Raw genomic sequence first — 20040 nt, forward strand, 5'->3', positions numbered from 1 at the left:
AAATGCATTGAGTGAATGGAAGGAGATCCCTCCCACGGAGGACAGAAGCCCTCCGTCCTCCTCTAGCCCCCACCTTCCTGCTCCCTGCTCCTCTCACAGACTGCTCTGTCTCCTCCGTCTGCAGCTGTCACTGTTCAACCGTTTTAAGTGGATTTTATTGCAAAAAAGAAGCTTTTTTTTATGATATAATACATATATATGATATTTTATAAATGATACTGAGATTTGGTAATGATTTATTTCAACCAGTTACTCTTTCTTGAAAAAAAAATTGATCTTCCTCTTGTCCCTCAATAGAGGAGGACCAACCTCCTCTGCCTCTATGGACGAGCCTCCTCTGATATATATACACACACACACACACATATATATATGTATATATATATATATATATATATATATATATATATATATATATATACATATATACATATATATACATATATACACATGCCCCTGCAGTCACCAGCAGATCTCTCTGATGCAGTCAGGCAGCAGGAGTTCAACTTGAACGCGCCTAATGTCACATGTCCCCGAATGACCGTGAAAGTTTGAGTGGCAGCACAGCTGCAGTCCAGAAGAGTCTCTGTGTTTCTCTCTGCAGGAAACTGTCTCAACGAGACAGCAGAATCTCTGGCAAACACTGGTGAGTACACGGCCACACAAAGGCAAACTGCAGAAATATTTGGTTGAATTGAGTTAAAAACAGTATCTGACTTTGTAATATCATTGTATCATCTCCTGATATTACATCATCATGTTTGATACCTGATATTTACTGAGTTTGTTAAACCACACACCTTTACTGTGAAGCACAGCAGCTCAATCCAACAATAACAAGGACAAACACAGATAATTTAGTCTGCTAAAGGCTAACTAAATTGCTGTTTTACAACTTGTATAGCTGTTAAACACTTAAGAAGTCTTGAACCTATAATAATATTTACTGTGTTTCAGAAAACTGTAACACAAAACCTGAACTGTACTCAGACAGGAAGTTCCACTCAGAGGTGTATCCAGGACACATTTTTACCTGTCAGAGCTCATCATGACTCTCCTTATATTCTAGGAGTAATAGTTTATTGAACATTTAATCGAGAGATATCTAATTACAGTTTTCTTTTTCTCACTTTTCATCCTCAGATGTAAACATGTCTGCTGCCAGCTGTCTGCTGACTGAAGATCAGTTTCTGTGCTCCATCTGTCTGGATGTGTTCACTGATCCAGTCACCATACCATGTGGACACAACTTCTGTAAAACCTGCATCACTCAACACTGGGATATAAATGTCCCGTGTCAGTGTCCCAACTGTAAAACGACTTTCTACACCAGACCTGAGCTGCGGGTCAACGCGTTCATCTCTGAGATGGCTGCTCAGTTCAGACAGTCAGCTCAACAGAAAGCCAGCAGCAGCAGCTCAGAGCAACAAGTTTCCAAACCAGGAGAAGTTCCCTGTGACGTCTGCACTGGAACCAAACTGAAGGCCCTGAAGTCCTGCCTGGTGTGTCTGGCCTCCTACTGTGAGACTCACCTGGAGCCTCATCTGACAGCTAAACAGCTGAAAAGACATCAGCTGATCGACCCTGTGGAGAACCTGGAAGACAGGATGTGTACGAAGCACGATAAACTGCTGGAGCTGTTCTGTAAGACCGACCAGATGTGTGTCTGCATGCTCTGCAGTATTTTAGACCACAAGACACATGATGTTGTTCCTCTTAAAAAAGAATATGAAGAAAAGAAGGCCGAGCTGGGGAAGAGAGACACTAAAATTCAGCAGATGATCCAGAAGAGACGACTGAAGATTGAGGAGATGAAGCGCTCAGTGGAGCTCAGTAAGAAAGATGCAGACAGAGAGATAGCAGCTGGTGTTCAGGTCTTCAGCGCTCTGAAGGCGTCTGTTGAGAGAAGCCAGGCCGAGCTCATCGACACCATCAAAGAGAAGCAGAGAGAGACAGAGAAACAGGCTGAAGGCTTCATCAAAGAGCTGGAACAGGAAATCTCTGAGCTGGAGAAGAGAAGCTTTGAGGTGGAGCAGCTCTCACAGTCTGAAGACCACCTCCACCTCCTCCAAATCTTCCCATCACTGAACGCCGCTCCACCACCCACCAAGGACTGGACAGGAGTCAGCGTCCGTCCACCTTCATATGAGGGGACTGTGGTGAGAGCTGTGAATCAGCTGGAGGAGACACTCAGTAAACAGATGAAGAAGGCCGAGCTGAAGAGGGTCCAGCAGTATGCAGTGGATGTGACACTCGATCCTGATACAGCACAACACAAACTCATCCTGTCTGATTATGGAAAACAAGTTAAACATGGTGATGTAAAGAAGAAACTCCCAAACAACCCAGAGAGATTTGATACTTGTACCTGTGTCTTAGCAAAGCAGAGTTTCTCTTCAGGAAGATTTTATTATGAGGTTCAAGTTAAAGAGAAGACTGACTGGGATTTAGGAGTGGCCAGAGAGTCGATCAACAGGAAGGGACAAATCAAACTGTCTCCTCAGAATGGTTACTGGACGATATGGTTGAGGAATGAAAATGAGTACAAAGCTCTTGCTGACACTCGTGTCTGTCTCTCTCTGAAGTGTCGGCCTGAGAAGGTGGGGGTGTTTGTGGATTATGAGGAGGGTCTGGTCTCCTTTTATGACGTTGATGCTGCAGCTCTTATCTACTCCTTTACTGGCTGCTGCTTTACTCAGAAACTCTACCGGTACTTCGGTCCATATCTTCATGATCGAGGTAAAAACTCTGCTCCTCTGATCATCTCTCCTGTCAATCACACTGAGTAGAACAAACATTTGTTTTTCTACAGAAAGATTCACATCATTTAATGTAATAAATGTACATTTACTGATTATATTTGGTTTTCTACATTGTTGTTTCTCAGACTTTGACCTTCTTTGGCAATGTTTATATTTAATGTCTTACAGTATCGCTGTGGTTAATATGAAATATGTGAGATATGTAATGTACTTCATTGTTCTAAGAATTAAAAATGGAATCATCTGAGTATTCAAAGTATTCAAAAATAATCAGCATTTTCAGTTCCTTAAATAACTGGGTGCCAAATTCAAACCTTTTCATGTTTTGATCATTGTTTATATAAGAAGTGTTGCATACTGACACAAAGTGCTGAAGAACATTTTATGGATAAGACAAATGTAATTTAATGTTCTCTTATATTGTTTTTACAATGATCAAAAGTTAAATAAAGACTTTTATCTGCCTGAATCAGTAAATTTGTTTTTCACTGTTTTCTGCAGTTGATGTTTCTAATGAACAAATTCAGATGATTAAAAACACCATCAGCTGTTCTCAGATCAGATCACATGTGAGAGAGGTTGTAGTGTAAGATGATGTTGTGTTATTGAAGGTTTGAGCAGCTGATGTGAACTAAACCTGTCCAACTGGTTTGTAGAGAATAATAGATGTGAGGACGCCCTCTAGTGGAGCTCATAACAAACTGCAGCCTGTGTCCACATGAGGACCTGCTCTTAATAAAGAACTACAGTCTGATGCTGAAGCATACAGAAGAGTATCTGGGCCAGGGGGGAGAAAAAAATATCAGGGGGAAGTTTTATCATTATCATTATGCATTTCAAGACTAAAGTTGACATTTTAAGATCAAAGTCAGACTATATTTGTGTTCCTCATCTTGACCCAAGAGATGAGAAGAAATACAGTTTGCTGAAATTTAAAATGTTGAAAATCTTTAAAGTTTAGAGTTTGAAACGTCATTTTATTCAATCATTTAAACATTTTTAATTCACTTTTTTAAATGAACAAACCCTTTGGCCTTGTTCAGGCTCTATATTGATCTGTCTGATATATTGATCTGGCTCCATAAATGTGCTTGTGTAGTTCGATGCATGTTTTTATTACAAGACAAAACACGTACTGGTCAAATAATAATATCTTCACATATGTCCATCTAGGAAAGTCCTGCTCACAGAATTTGTGCCATGATAGACAGTTTATCTCCAAGTTGCAGTGAGCTGTGCAAAATGTCTCCAGATGATTCCAGCTCAGCTCCTCCAATCACTGACCTTTGACCTTCCTGCTAACCTCTTAGCTTGTTAACTCATCTTGCTTTCACGCTCATCACATTTTAACGTAACGTCCTTTATCATCGCTCCAACACACGCTGCATACACCAACAGGTAAACTGTGACGGGTGATTTGGATGTTTTAAATCTATTTTGGTGTCACACTGCACTAGTCCTTGCAATTGTAACATTTCTGATATTTCCGACAGCAAGTGAATGCAGCATCAGCAGCCAATGAGCGTCTGACAAAGAAGGGGGCTGGGACCACGGATGGATTAAATTCATCTTCTGGACCCAAACTTGTTCATCGCAACCTCTCTGCCTGTAAACCCACGAACACCATCAGAACAGACATCTGTGTGGGCCGTTGTGTGGATGTACAGTGTGTGTTACAATAATGTGTGTAACTACGATGTTTGTGCAGCTACGGACACAAACACAGTGTCACGCGCACAGGAGACGTGCTGCTGCCTCGCTAATGGACAGGTCACCGGAAGTGTTTTCAGTGTGTCGGTCAGTGCAGCAGAACCTCAGCTCGACAGCTGAAAACGATGGTTGTTTACATTTGTGCCATCGTCCACATTTACCCAGAGTACACCGGGAGACATGGAGGAAGAGCTGCGTCAAGCGTGCGTCATGCAGCGGACAACCGGAACGTGCATTGTTCTGTCTTCAAAATAAAAGCATGTACAAGTATTAAAGAAGAGAGAAACAGACTTTATTTATATATATATATATCTCATGTTACTTTATATATTTATAAAAAACAGACAAAACATATAAGAACAAACAAGGTTATAAGACAACCACTACTCCAGAATCACTGCACATATGAGGACAGTTTGTCACGTAGCATATAAAGCACAAACAAATCACATCAGAACCTAGGCACATTAAAACATATAAGTGTTTGAAAAACAGACAAAAGCACAAGGACACAGGAAATGACTAAAGACAGAGACATAACCACCTTATCCTGGATTATGGTAGCATATTATTTTCATACCATGAAACAATGTCATTTACAAGCAGAATATCTGCAAATTTGATCATGATTTCCTAGTTGAAAAAACATTTAGTTTAAATTGTTGATATGAATTTGACTTCTCACCTCTTTTAAATTGAGGCTGATGACATTCCTGTTTGCTTTTCACTGAAGTGATTTTAAGGCTTTGAACTGCGCTGTAACCTCTTCTGTTTTAGCGTACACGCCTCTTAACTTGTTGTAATATTTTGTTTCTTGATGTCTTACCACTTGTTTTTAAATGCATTTTTTATGTCTTTTAATGTAATTGCGTGCCCCTATAAAAAAACTTTGAGTTGCCTTGTGTCTGAATTGTGCTGTACAAATAAACTTGTCTTGAATTTTTATCCAGTGTTTACAGTTTTTTTTTTATTGTTACATTTTCCTATCACACAGTAGGTCTGACTTAATCACAAGTCATGTGTCTGTATGTCCTGTGCATATGGCAGAATCGACAAATAAATCTATAATTGTTTATAAAAGCTACAAATCATTTCATTAATGAATGGTTTTGGGCCAAAATACATTTCTGATCTTGCTGTCATGTTATGAACCATCCAGACCTCTGGGGCCCTCAGGTTCAGGTCTGCTTTCAGTCACTAGAGTCAAAACTAAACATGGAAAAGCAGTATTCACTTATTATTTGCCACATATCTTCTTTACTCTTCTCCTCTCTTATTTTCTTATTTCTTAACTTGTTTCAATCGTTTGTTTCTTTTATGTCTTCCCATTTGGTTTTAATGTCTTTTAATTTAATATGCCCTCGTAAAACCCTTTGGGTTGCCTTGTGTCTGAATTGTGCAATACAAAAAAAACTTGCCTTGAATTTTTATTCGGTGTTTTCAGGGTTTGTTTATAGTTTATAAATTATGTTTTGTATCATATTTTCTTATAACACAGTAGGTCTGAGATAACCACATGTCTTATATCTGTATGTCCTGTGCATATGGCAGAATCAAACAAACAAACAAAAAAATCTTGTTAGCATTTCATCACACAAAAAGTCTTTTATTCTGAATATCTCGACCGGAAGTTCCGGTGTCACCCGTGCTGTCTTGACGGGGGACCGAGGCGCATGTCGCAGCGAGAGTGACCAGGAATATCTGCTCATCTTGGGAATACTAAAACAACGGAAAACAACGCGGATATTTCTGGATACATCATGCAGAAATCCTGAAATGATTGTGTGAGATGGTATCACTTCCGACAGTGAGGAGAACTACCGCCGCCTCATTGATGAATACGACCGGAACGGGTCTCAGGAATAGCTGCTGCTGCATTCATAAACACTTCTTTAGGACTCACAACAACCCCTGAGGCTTTGAATTTTGATTTAGGGGTCACAACACGACACGAATCCCCCCCAACACCACCTACACCTCCCCTGACGTGCACGTGGGGTTGACAATGGCCGAAAAAGGTAACATGAATGTGGAGCATGTGGACGGAGTTGCCAGGCTCCGCGAGGAACACGAGAAGGTAATTTTATTTTTTTGAACAAGTTGTCGGTTGGCTGGTAACTTCCGTCCGTCGTTAGCCAACAGTGGAGGTGTCTGACCTCCCCACAGGTCAAACAACACACCTGTGTGCACTCACTGTACTCACCTGTGTGTGTGTTTAGCAGGATGTTGTTGTGTTGTCCATTTTCCAGAAGCTTCCCACACACACACTCACACACCCTAATCACATGTTCTACTTCTTGTTATGTCGCCTGGAGGTGTTTTTAGTTTCGTTTGTCTGCAAATCTTCTAGCTGTCATGCAGATTATTTACCTTCCATCTTGCGGATTAGCTATCATGCTAAATAATCCCTGCAGGAAGTTCCCACATGATACAACAAGTTTACAGCAACACAATCTGAGGAGTGTGTCTGTTGTTGATGCTTTTTTCTTCCAGCAGATCATCTTCCTGCCCAACAGACAACAATGTGTGTGTGTCACCATATATCACAGTGACGAGCTGTTTGTGCAAAATGTCCTCCTGCACCACTTGGATGAAGTTTTGACAGCTGTGTTTTTGTCTTCCTCTCTTGCCTCTTTGATCCGGTTATTTCTCTTCCTGCTTCTCTGCGTGTGTCGTTTCCTTAAAGAGGTCATATGATGCACATTTTCAGGTTCATGCTTTTATGTGGGGGTCCCAGTGGAATACATTTACATACTTTAATTTTCAAAAAACACATTATTTTTCTCATATGGTTAATTGCTGCAGCGCCTCTTTACACGCTGTGTCTTGAACGCACCGTTTTAGCTACAGAGTGAGACATCTCGCCTCTGTTCAATCTGTGACGAGCGTTGCACATTACTTAACCTGCAGGATGTAGCCAATTAGACGCAGAGTAGTAGCAAGGTAGTGTGATCTAAAATAACTTGCTACAGCTGGTAACCATGGCTGCGGTACAGCTGTGTATATTTTATAGTGAATATATATTTATAGTCAGTCAGCAGACTGTGATGTAGAGAAATTACTTAAGTTAAAACGTTATATTTGAAATAAAAGATAGTCACAAAAAAATAACTTACCACCCCTGTGAAACCTTCCTGCTCCAGTCTTGGTTGCGAAGGTGGTTCGTTTTGTTCTGCCGGTGTTTCGGGATCGGAATCGGGCTCAAGCGTGTACGGTCATACCGCAGCCATGGTTACACGTGGACGCCGCATTGGCTGTGCTGTCCTGTTGCCGCGATATGTTAGTGTGTCCGCCATATTGGATGTGGCAGGTCCGATCTGTAAACAAACACTAGTTGACGTGAAAACTTTGGGTTTTCTGAATAAAAAGCACAAACATTTATGTTTAACTGATTTTGATTAATCAGTTTTTATATTCAATGATTTATATTCACGAAAGTTCTAATAATGACATCACTGAGACAAAAAATGAACAAAGTCTGCAAATCAAAATAAGACACTGCACCTGGCAGAGAGTCTGCTGTCGTTTGTTTTAGCAGTGAAGTGAAACACTGCATGACAGAATATTATAGACACTTATTTTATTGTATACAATAACTTGCAGGAGGCTACTATTATAAATATGCACAATATATTATGACCTTTCAACCAGTTAAACAATTAAAGGGATTTCTGTTGTAATTAATACTAAACACAACAACAGGCGATCCAGCGAGTCAATGCAGCGTCTACGTATATATGTTTATGGCTGTAGCGGTCGCACTACCTTGCTCGGCATGACCCGTCCTACTCTGCCTCTGATTGGCTACATCCTGCCCGTAACGTATTGCTCATGTGCAGCTCTCGTCAAAGACTGAACAGAGGCGAGACGTCTCACTCCATTGCCAAAACTGAGCGTTCAAGGCACAGCGTGAAACCGGATGCTGCAGCAACGCACCATACTAGAAAAATAATGTGTTTTTTGAAAATCAAAGTATGTAAACATGTTCTACTAGGACCCCTAAATAAAAGTATGAACCTGAAAATTAGCATCACATGACCTCTTTAAATGTTGTGCACAAGGCTGTGTAGGTTGCACAGATTTTCATTGTGATTCATTTTGAAATGATCTGTCCTGAAACAGGTGGTGAAAGACTGTGAAAGTCGGATTCAGCACTGGTAAGTATCAAGAATTTCGTGCACTATTTCCACAGTTGCATATTGATAGCATTGTTCAGTTTATTGCTTTGCACCGAGCAGGAAACACCAGCAGGTCAATATGTGTTCACATGTGATAGATTTATTTCCCACAGACAACTTGCTTGCACTTGCTTGTCTCTGTGTGATACACGTTTTTGAATACAGCTGATTTGTAATAGAAATGAAACGGTCAGTCATCATCAGCTCTTAATTCATCAGTGAAGTTTGTATTTACTTGAGACACAGTTGGTGTAGCTCCACGTTAGAACTGCATTAATGATGTTATAATGACAGCCGCCACGAGTTTGGCTTTCCCGCAATTAATCAAGCGGGATTTTATTCCGTGTTGAGGCTCAGCGTTTGAGAGTGCCAGCTCTGGTCAAAATCAACAAATTAGACACTCTACGACCAATCAGAGGCGTTTGTTTCAAGTGCGCCGTAATTAGCCTGTTTATTCTCGATTCAAAAAAAAAAAATGCCGTTGCGAGGAGCAATTTCAGCGCACAGACAACCTTGAAGGCCTTTCACACCCACACGTGATGTGTTAGTCATTCTGTCTGATTGTCTTTAGCTGATGTGAAGGTTTGTAAGTCAGTGTTTCACCTTTTGGACAAAGAAAGACCTCTTCTCAGGTTAAAGTCGGTGCAGCTCGGTGGCGTTAAAATAAAAATGCACCTTTTTTCCACAGCAGAGATTTTGATAGTTGGAAAAGGTGTTCAAGTAACATTAACAATGGCTCTGTTGGATTCAAGAGTCCCAGCAGGTCGTGACAGCGTGACTGTCTGCCAGCCGGAACAATATCAGTAGCGATGGGCGGATGAAGTCTTATGAAGCTTTCAGGCTTTTTTTGGCTTATGCCAAAAAAAGATTTAAAGCGTTGAACAAACAAACCGTTGACGTCTGGATTGCCATGAAACTTCAGACTGCCCTTCACAACCAGCACACCTCACTGATATTTAAGAGTCCCTCCACACAAACAGTGTAATGAAACCTCTCGGAGGAAGACAGTTGATCATTAAGTCTCAAACCCAAGTTGTTGAATGCTGATTCTTCTGACTGGTGTTCGACCCAGACAATCTGGAGACGAGACTTAATGATCAACCATCTGTCTGCAGGAAGTTTCATTTTGTTGCTTTAGGCATAAAAAAGACTCTATTGTGTGTCTGACATGGTTTATTACAGCAAAAAGTTAAGATCCTTAAAATGGCTCCTATTTCTTCTCCCTCCATTCTCGTTGTGTGTCCACTGGAGGCTTCATGTTTCCACATCACACTTGTGTTTGACTTCCAAACTATTTGTGATGTCACAAATTATAGTCTTGAAACGAGATTTTCAACGAGCACAGGAGAAATTTACACTTTCAGCAACGAATGTGAAAACATCCTTCTAGTGTCAGACTCTGCCCGTACGTCATTCTACACAGCGAAGCTCAAAAATTTAAAGTCCAGGACGTCTACAGTTTTAATGCATGAGTTGAGTTTTGTTCAGAAGTGCTGCATTAAAGATACAGTCATGGTCAAACGTTTACATACATGCATTTGTAATGAAAATGTATCTCATGGCAGTTTTCAGTTCCAAAGATTTCTACAGCTCTCATTTTTCAACACATTCAGTTAAACTTCACTCATTCTGTCAAGACGAGAGATTAAAACTCAGCTAGAGGACGACCAGAAACTTGTGGATGGCTATCAAACGCGCCTAATTAAGGAGAAAGTGTCCAACGGACTTATAACAAAATATTATAATTAACTTCATGAATGTTTTTTTGTGACAAAGTCGTGTGTTTCATTTAGTGAAAACAGAAAATGAGCTGTAGTAAGTGCAGACTGCTGTGATATACAAGTTATTTACAAGTGTATTCATTCATTCAACCTTGTTTGAAGCCTCGATAAATCTTTTTTAATCATGTCGAAAGCACAAATAAAATAAAACACAATAGGTGCAAAAATATGAAAACAAACAGAAACAACGCACACAATCACAGAGCGGATAAACAGAATGGGAATTAAAACATGATAACAAATAACAAGCAAACATGGCAAAACACAAATAAAATTGTGGTGCATAAAATATAAATGGTATGTAAACTTCTGACTGTAGATGTTATTGTTCAATATGTCAAATAAAATAAAGGTTCTGTCTGAGGATGTGAAATACGTCTGCTGACACAAAGCTCAGTTCACCTTGAGAGTCGCTGCAGGCTCGTGACTCCAAACCTCATTGTTGATATTTATGCGATATAGTTAACGAGTCACAATGTAATTGGAGAACGATACATTAAATTAGCCTTTTACTTTCATTACATTATTACTTGGTGTCGCACTCGAACGTACGTGTAATGTAATTATGTCGACACGTTTCTAAATTACGCTCGTCTCTTCTTATCCTGCTAATGTGCCAACTGCAGAGCTTCAGCAGTAAAAACCTTCAAAATGCACTGAAACAGTCCACGAGACAGACAGAAACAAGCTTCAGAGCGTTGGTACCATCTGCCCGTCGCTACTGATGTGTCAGAATGTCTTCATTGGGGGAAAAAAAGGGGCTATTTGCATGATAAAGGTGATTCCAGCCGAACAGATGCAACAAAGCTAACAGGAGAGTGAGTGACACATTGTAGACGAACACACAAAGTCCCGACAACAGAACTGATCAGGTAGATAAAGTGGAAACACTGTGCAGTAACTGTCAGAGCGTTACTTTGGTGTAACTTCATTTTTCCTTTTCTGCTGATTGCAAGCAGCGGGGTGCTTTTAGTATTCTTGAAAGGATAATTTAACTCGTCTGCTACAAACGGCTTGACGACACTTTTATACGTCTTGGTTCAACGTGTCCGGTGACCTCGCATGATTCCCGACAGTTACATCCACCTTTAATCCAAACCATGCTGGAAAAACCAGCACAGCCCAGCACCAAAACACAACATATGCTGGACTTGCGTCACCAGCAAGTCCAGCATATGTTGTGTTTTGGTGCTGGTCTGTGCTGGTTTTTCCAGCAGGGTACTGAGGACTAATCAGGCAGAACAACTGAAAACACCCGCGTGGTGCTCCAGTAAACCGAGTGGTGACTTCTGTGCTAAACTCTGTGACATTGCTCTGGCTTGTTTTGTGAATTTGAGTGTTGTAAAGCCAGATTATTGTTCATGTGGGTCCAAAAGTCCAGCAGTACCGCCTCCTGTCTGCGAGCGCTGCAACAAGCCGTACAGTGTGTAACTACAGGTAGAGTTCATGTGGTTATAAAAAACAAAAGAAGAGGTTGTAAAAGGTTATTTTGCATGCTAGAAGATTTGAGATACTCTCTCTGCTGTCAGTTTATTACAAGCTTATTCAAATGCATGTATGGAATTCGAAACGTGTAGCATTGTGACATGATGGTAAAAGTCAGCAAAACATATCTTTGTTTTAATATTTCCCCCTTTAACTGAAAATTACCTGAATATATGATGAGTTGTTTTTAGGGTCAGTGGTTTTAACAAAAAAATACAGATTATTCCAGCAGATCTCATCAGAAAACCAGTGAGGAAAGTCTATAAAGTCAGAAATAAGTGATGTGAAATCTCTTTGATTATGTTGCAGAAGGCGTTGGTGCAACTTCCTACATTGTTACATTTAAAAACATACAATCTGATGTTGTGACCTTTACAGAGAAAGTAGACAAAACAAAACCAAGTCCAGTAGAAAATACTGTAGATATGAATGAATAAATACACATGTTTTAAAGGTACAGTGTGTAATATGTCAAGTATGGCTCTAGAAGCTACGGTGGCCCTCACGGACAGTTTTCTAAACACACACTCGTTCACAACAACGTCTACTATTTCTGCTAATTACAGTGATCAGGTAAAGATGTATTTACTTATCGAGTCTATAAAACTGTAGGTCATAACTCCCAAACATGTGTTGGGATAACACAAAGAAATTATGGAGCACTGAGAAAAATATTCACAGAATTTTTTAACTCGGTGACGATCAGACTTCTCCTCAGTTTATCCGTCACATTAAGTCAAACGCTCCCAGGCCTAAAGCTCTTCATATGTTATCACTCTGGTGTGCATCTCTTTCATTACAACTAATGTACTGCTAAAAAACATTGTACATTATCTAGGTTTAGCAGTGAGGGAAATATATATATTACAGTCGGTTACTCTGACCTGTCCAGCAGAAATCAGGACTCCAACATCAGTCTGCAAACATTTCTCTGTCCTCAGAGATTTCCAGTCTTGGAAAGGAAGCTTAAATGTTTATTCTTGTTTGATGCCGCTGCTTGTCCGGATCTCTTTTAGCATCTTGGAGTTTTTGTTTCTTCGACAATAATTCATGCTCCTTTTAGTTTATTTTTGCATAATCCAAGTAATGTCATCCATCAGGTTTCAAACGACTCACAATTCAGCCTGTTTGGCAGGAAACAGCAGCCGCTCACTCTTCTTTTTCTCCTCGCTATTAACAGGTTTGTCCGTTCTGGGCTCCTGTAGAAACATGGCGACCAGATATAAACAGCTCATTCTAAGGTTATGACATTTTCAGAAGACTTTATAAAGAAATTCAGATCTAAACTAAACTTTTCATAACAGAAAATGAGCTGTAAGTGAAGACTGCTGTGATATACATGTTTTTCACAAGTGTATTCATCCATTCAACCTTTATTTAAATCTCAAAAATAGGTGATTTTTTTTAATATAACAAACAGAAACAATGAACACAATCACAGAGCGGATAAACAGAATGGGAACATAAAAATGATAAAAATGTAAACTTCTGACTGTAGATGTTATCGTGCAATATGTATAAGCGTCAAGGCAAAAAGTCCCCACTAGTGACAGGTTTGTCCACTCTGGGCTCCTGTAGAAACATGGCGTCCAGATATAAACGGCTCATTCTAAGGTAATAAAAACCACCGCCACTCTTTATTTTCAGGTGATTGTACGCTAAATAAAACGTACTTATGAAAATTACATTCCATTTCTGCCAAATCTGTTCTGCTAGTTGCCTCTTCATACTACACACTGCAGCTTTAATATCCCAAAATAAACCAGACAGACAGATCTGGATTACAATGGCTTCAGAGGAGATCTGTGGCAGCACATGTAAACAGCATTTATGTGAGTGTCTGTTGTCCTAACGTCAGCGTGAACCGATGCTTTTGCAGGAAGAAGGTGTCAGGTGACTATGAAGCCCTGAACGACCGCCTCGAAACTCTGCCAGAGCAACTGTCTTATGACATCATGGTGAGTGCCGTCCTTGTTTACAGTGCACAGAAGAAAAAACAGACACTCCACTTGTGCATCATGGGTCAGGTTTAAAATGAATTCCTGTTGCAAACGGCATTTTTACCAGAGTCACAAGCTGGGTTGATATTATTAACTTTGCAGGAACTGATCCTGAAGATGTATATTTTGAATCTGGTGACTAAAAGTTTTGTTTCTTCTTTCCTCCTGCTTTCATGTCCACATTCCTCCACCTGCGCCGTCTTGACTGTTCGGCTGTAAACAGGTGCCGTTCGGCCCTCTGGCCTTCATGCCCGGTAAGCTGGTGCACACCAACGAGGTCACGGCGCTGCTCGGTGACAACTGGTTCGCCAAATGCTCCGCCAAGCAGGCGCAGAAACTTGTCAGCCACAGGATGAAATGTGAGTCTGTTTTCTGTCCTCTCTGGGATAAAAAAAAAAAAAAAGAAAATGACAGCATTGTGTCATTTTAATGAGCTCACTCAACACTTCTCTTGTTCGCCCAGCAGAGGGCGCCAGTACACCAGCTTTTATGAACACGGGAGACTAACTTCCTCTTAAGCCTGATCCATTATTTGCTGTGAGATGTGGGGATAAACTTTTGAGATGTTTTATTTAATCAGTGAACTGTAATGCATGCTTCTAATAACAGTCGGAGCATTCATGATTCTCGACACATGCGGGTCGCTTTATTTCACACGAGGTTAAAAAGACACATTATGATGTGATCTGATTTACTGTCTTGGATTCGTATGTTGCAGGTCGTCACTGCTTCTGTTGTGAAAACCTTAAAATATAAAATACATGTTTGCTCTAACGTGTGTTGTGCGTAGTCGTACTTACACACTGCGTTTGCCCCCGCTGCTCATTCCGGGTCTGAAAATCTCATATCGAGTCAAATGGGCCCAAGTAACGATCTCTGATGTGAACATTATTAGAGTGTTTAGTGAAGCAGAAATGTGCTGCCACAGCCCATCCGCAGCCGTCTGGCCTCCCCCCCTCCTCCCCCCTCCTCCCCCGTCCTCCTCCCATCTCCTGACCCGGCCCACCCCGCTATTACAGAGCTAAGTGCTGTAATACAAACATAGCTAGCTGAAATGTGTCAGACAGCGGCTGAGTTGTCAGGCCTTCTGTGTTTGACCTTTCCTCACTTCCAGTTGATGCACTGACTGGAGGGGCTCCCGATCGCCATGGAAACAAGGGCCCTCTGCTGCTATTAGTAAAAGGGCTTAATTGTTGTCAAGATTTAATGATCCGGAGTAGTATTCAGGGCAGAAGATATTATGAACTGTTTGTGTCATCATTTTTCAATTTTTTCCCCCCAACTTGTTCAGGATTTTAACTCTTTCAGCAGCCGACTGTCACCGTTTATATTCTCCTTAAAGCTCTCGTTAGCCAGCAGCCAGGTTTTTTTATTTCTTGCTTGATGGGGTTTTTTTTTTTTTGTCAGTCTGCCTCCGACTCTCTGAATGAAATTAACGTTTTTATGATGATGTGTCTGTTTTTTTTCTTCTGCAGATGTGAAGAAGGAACTGGACGATCTGTCAAAGACGATGAAGAACTTTGAAGCCAGAGTCAGCCTGGCGAAGAATTTGGAGAGCATGTCGGCCGTACGTTGCTTCACTACAAGTCGTCTCACAGATAACGATGTTGCGTAATACATAAATGGGTACGCACGTATTGACTTTGTTTCTTTTTTAGAGCAAAGGAGATTATGTTGACATAAGAGAAGATGCCGGAAACAATGAGGCTGCTCTCACCAAAGGTACCTGTCAGCCTTTTTCTGCCCTCATTTTACTCGCACATCTTTTCTTTTGAGGAAGCAAAGAAACTCTTTAACCTGTTCTTTAATTCGATGTCATGTAAGATAAAGAAAAGGTCAGGAATTTCTCTCCCATCGTGTCTGCTTTGACAGGAAAGCAAAGAATTGCTCACAAACCAAATTCTAAGCCCAAGTTGGATGCTGTTCTGGATTTAAAAGAAGAGGAGGAGGAGGAGAATGATGAAGGGAGCAGGAAAAGCGTCTTGACCGAGGAGGAGCTGTGGGCTCGACTGGACGAACTGGAGAAACTGGAGGAGCTGCAGGACGAGCAGGACCGGTAGATGAACGCGCTCTCGTCTTTGTAGCCTTCATAAACGGCCACAAATCAAAGTTTGTGACGTTTGTAAAAATGAAAATGTTTTTCCTGCAGGTTATCTGACAACGCAGAAATGAACGGTGAAGACACGTCATCCTCTTCCTCCGAGGAGGAGGAGAAAGAGAAAGACGGACAGGCTGAGACTCGGGTCAACGGGCTGAGTCTGAAGCCCAGCTGGAGCTCAGCGCCGCACAGTAAAGTGCCGCCGAGTGTCGACGGGAAAGAGGATGAAGACGACGACGACGAGGATGAAGGCGACTGTCTGCCCACCATCTTTTTCTCTCACACGGTCGAACCCAAGAAGGTCAGACTGATGAATGACTCTGAACATTTCTTTACAGATTTGCTTTTTAATTTCTGTTCTGATTATTTTTTTTCCTTCACCCTCTTTTGCTGCAGGTGAGAATAAACACTGGAAAAAACACCATGCTGAAGTTCAGCGAAAGGAAAGAACAGAAGGAACACTCGAAGAGGAAAAAGAAAAACGGACACTCGCATCACGAACTCCACAAAATCACAACGCCGGCCGACATTTACAGGTAAAAAACAAACACTGAACCCAAATTACTGACCCACCAACATTATTGACATCGTACAACTTAAGATGGAAATTTCAGCTGTAGTTTCTGAAGCTGCACACATTTATTGGGTGTTGAGGAGTTCAGGAGCTTCGCAGAGAAAAGAAGAAGCGAATACTTCTGTGTCTTGTGAAGTGTAAACAGTGTTGAGGTGTGTTTCCTTTGTCAGGCTGTTTGTGGATGTGAAGAACGGGGAGCCCATCCCGAGGAAGTCCATCCTGAAGTCACGCAGCCGAGAGAACAGCGTGTGCAGCGACACGAGCGAGAGCAGCGCCGCCGACTTCGACGAGCGGCGGATGATCGGACGCAGCTTCAGCCACGACGAGGCGACGCACAGCGACACCAGCGACGGCATCACAGAGGAGGACAGTCCCACGGCGGTCCCGCTGCACCCCAGCAGCAAATTTGAGGTTATAAAAAAAACAGAAAACGACATCTCCGTCTAGTTTCTTTTTTTTGGTCTTTTATCTCAATTACAGCGCGGAAGAAAACTGTAATATATCTTTATTATGAAACAGCTTATGAAAACTACACATTTGAGCCTCAGATCCCCTTAATGAGAACATAACAAAACTCCCACAGAAACCTCTTTAAGTTAAAGCGGAAGCTGCGTGTGGTCCAACAGTCATTAACTGTCAGTCACGAGAGGCGATATGAACACGTGGATGCGTCATTAAAACAGGAGAAACTCTTCTTCTGTAGCTTCAGCCTGTAATGTCGAACCAGTCTGAGTGAAAGTGAAAGTGATCAGTCGTGGTTTCTGTCTCTCTCTTTCTCCTCTGAAGGCTTTTTCCGGCACGGTGGTTGAAAAGGACCCGATGCCTTTGGCGGTTCCACATCTCACCATCGCTCCGCCGGCCCTGCCGACCATCCTGGAGAGGAAACAGGAGGAGGTGGCGCCTGACCCCCCTCCGCCCCAGGAACCCCCGAAGAGGGTGTCGAAGTTTAAAGCTGCCAGGTTGCAGCAGAAGTGACTGTTAACGAGCAGATAATCTGATTTTTCACAATAACTTCTTGTTTTGTTCTGTTTTTTCAACAAAAAAAAAGCCTTTGTTTCTTTTCTACGACTGATGAGCGGGACGCAGCAGAACTTCCTTCCTCTCCTGGTTTCTGTTATTGAGTCGGACTGTTCGATGAGAAGAAGCACAGCAGCGATGTTATCGAATAACGACTGTAACTTTTTAACACTGATAAACGCTCATCTACTCCTAACGATATAAATGGCGCTTAACTGCTTTCCCGTCTTTCTCCCGGGCCTGTTTGACCTGATCGCTGTCCGTCTCTTGTTCGGCTCCTCTGTTGATTCGTGCTTCTGCCGGTCGTCGGTGGAGCTTCTAGGCTTTGCCGCTTGTGATGAGTTGCCTTGTTTTGTTTCTACTGATCATTAAACACAATCAGGTGCCTGTTAGTGCTCATTTTACCTTCCCTCACCTGCCTAATGAATGTATGTATTCCTTTGTGACGAGCTTTATGTAAAGACAAAAAAAATATATTGATGGAGACTAAAAGGAAAATAAAAGATTTTGGCTAAAAGTCTCGTTCCTTTAACATCTTGTTGATTGATGTTCTGCCTTCATCACAACAGAAATGTGTTGCAGTTACACACCATGACTGTGAAGCGATGGTGTGTAATCGTAACACATTCTTGCCCCCTGATACCTCGTTTTTAAACTGCAGGCTGAGCTAATAACGCTCTTTCATGAATTACTGTCACTCCTTGGGAGTTTTCTTGTTGTGCGGTTTAAAACGTGAGGAGTTAAAGCAAAAGCACCATCTCTGCGTACTGCAGCCAAACTTTGTAAGAGAGCAATAACATTTAATCAAAAGCTGCGAAGCAAACTGAACACAAAATGCCTTTTTCCCCGTTAGTGAACGTACAATCAAAGTGCAGTCCTAATGTGAGAGAGGGGATTGCAAAGGCAATCACTGTGGCAACAAATCAAATTAAGCGCGGGCCCAAAAAACAAATTTAAAGTCTGATTTAGAGGTCTGCAGTCGGTGGTTTCCGTCAGTGAGCTGTAGAAAAAGGCGCTGGATATAAAACAGCCGCACAGCTGTGTGATTTGACATGTGGATTTCGGGAATCGCCGTGACATCACTGACTGTGTAACGCTTAAAGCTCTTAGTTCTGATTCAATTAACGGATTCTTTGAATTTCTAAAGAAATTAGAAGGAAAAGTACTCCTTCCAGTCAGAACTGTGACACACACACTGAGAATACAAGTTGTAAGTTCAGAACAACTACATGAGAAATTTAGCAAAACTTAATAAATGACATTATTTTATTGTTGGCAAATATTCACTGATGTGTTTGTGTGTTCGAGCCGCTTCCCAACGGTCACGTGACGAATCGGAGGGTTTGTGAGATGATTAACTGTGAAAGGAAAGAAGAAGAAGAAACATATGTTTGTCATCTGTTATCATCCGTTTGGATAATTTCACCTCCAACAAATTATATGAAATTATAAGAAAGGGGAAACAAGGAAACCCAAAATCCTGGTGTGGTTGAACATTGAGCACATTTTTTTTTGGGGGAGGGGGATGTTGCCACCAACCAGAAAAAATGTAAAGTCAGATTTAATCTTCAACAATGTGTTTGTTTTTTTATGTTTTTCAGCAGCTTATATGCGCTTCATGTGTTTGTCTTCATCTGAAAGTGAGAACAGCTGTCAGATAAACTTTTCAGTTCACTTACTATGGAAGTGGCTTTTTTCCAGGGTCGGGGTTACATTTTTATTTTTCTCCTCTTCCCGCTGACAGTTCGGTCTGTGGTCTGCGAATGTTTGGAGTTACTTACAATAATCATTTTCAGCCCCGTGATTAATATGTTTAGCAGAAGACGGGATTTGTTTTTCTCTCCTTCCATGTAACTGAGCAGACGATCACATTGTTTGATGTAGTTTAGGATTTTTTTTTCTTTAGTGGGGCAACTCTCACACACACACACAACCCTTCACTTCCTCTACCACACACACACACACACACACACACAAGCAGCTTTAATTAAAGCTGCAGCTTGTGAGTTGAAAGGCTATCACTCCCCTTTTAGTTAAATGGTGGGAGTGCAGGTCTCTGATAAGAAGCTTTTAAACAGGTCCTGAGGTGACTCTGCACCCTCCGCCCCCCCCCTTCTCCTCCTTCATCAGGATTATTTCTCCAATATGAAAATCCAGGTAGCATGAGACAGATTAGGCAACGCTTAACATGCTAGCGTTATGTTGGTGAGACACGGATCAATGGACTTATGTAGGTTAAGCTGTGAAGGTATATACGCCAGAACACAGTAGAACTACATCACAAAGAGATGTAGCATGCAAACTATGTAAGAGGTCCGAACACACACACACACACACACACACACACACACACACACACACACACACACACACACACACGCTAGATCTACATTTCAGGGATTAAGGGGGATTTTAAGAGTTGTGTGATGAAGGAA

The 20040-nt window shown here is 41.4% G+C and overlaps 2 protein-coding genes across 2 annotated transcripts; both read left to right on the forward strand.

Annotated features, from left to right (window-relative positions):
• The first annotated feature begins 1151 nt into the window (after positions 1 to 1151).
• On the forward strand, positions 1152 to 3528 carry LOC115586834 (E3 ubiquitin-protein ligase TRIM21-like). The gene has a single exon (XM_030426234.1). The coding sequence runs from the start codon at positions 1152 to 1154 to the stop codon at positions 2787 to 2789; it is 1638 nt and encodes a 545-aa protein (XP_030282094.1). The 3' UTR covers positions 2790 to 3528.
• A 2593-nt stretch (positions 3529 to 6121) lies between these two features.
• Positions 6122 to 18137, forward strand: uri1 (URI1 prefoldin like chaperone). The gene is made up of 11 exons (XM_030425815.1): positions 6122 to 6549; positions 8595 to 8629; positions 13796 to 13874; positions 14140 to 14275; positions 15392 to 15483; positions 15575 to 15638; positions 15789 to 15972; positions 16066 to 16315; positions 16411 to 16550; positions 16759 to 16999; positions 17375 to 18137. Exons 1-11 carry the CDS (start codon positions 6478 to 6480, stop codon positions 17561 to 17563), a joined length of 1482 nt encoding a protein of 493 aa, XP_030281675.1. The 5' UTR covers positions 6122 to 6477; the 3' UTR covers positions 17564 to 18137.
• The last annotated feature ends 1903 nt before the right edge of the window (positions 18138 to 20040 follow it).

Source organism: Sparus aurata, chromosome 8, assembly GCF_900880675.1.
Source record: "Sparus aurata chromosome 8, fSpaAur1.1, whole genome shotgun sequence".
NCBI classification, from domain to species: domain Eukaryota; kingdom Metazoa; phylum Chordata; class Actinopteri; order Spariformes; family Sparidae; genus Sparus; species Sparus aurata.

Coding starts and splice junctions, on each gene's coding strand:
- LOC115586834 (XM_030426234.1), top strand. CDS start 1,152: ATGTCTGCTGCCAGCTGTCTGCTGACTGAAGATCAGTTTCTGTGCTCC.
- uri1 (XM_030425815.1), top strand. CDS start 6,478: ATGGCCGAAAAAGGTAACATGAATGTGGAGCATGTGGACGGAGTTGCC. Junction 14,276..15,391: donor TGTCAGCCACAGGATGAAAT/GTGAGTCTGTTT, acceptor TTTCTTCTGCAG/ATGTGAAGAAGGAACTGGAC. Junction 15,484..15,574: donor ATTTGGAGAGCATGTCGGCC/GTACGTTGCTTC, acceptor TTTCTTTTTTAG/AGCAAAGGAGATTATGTTGA.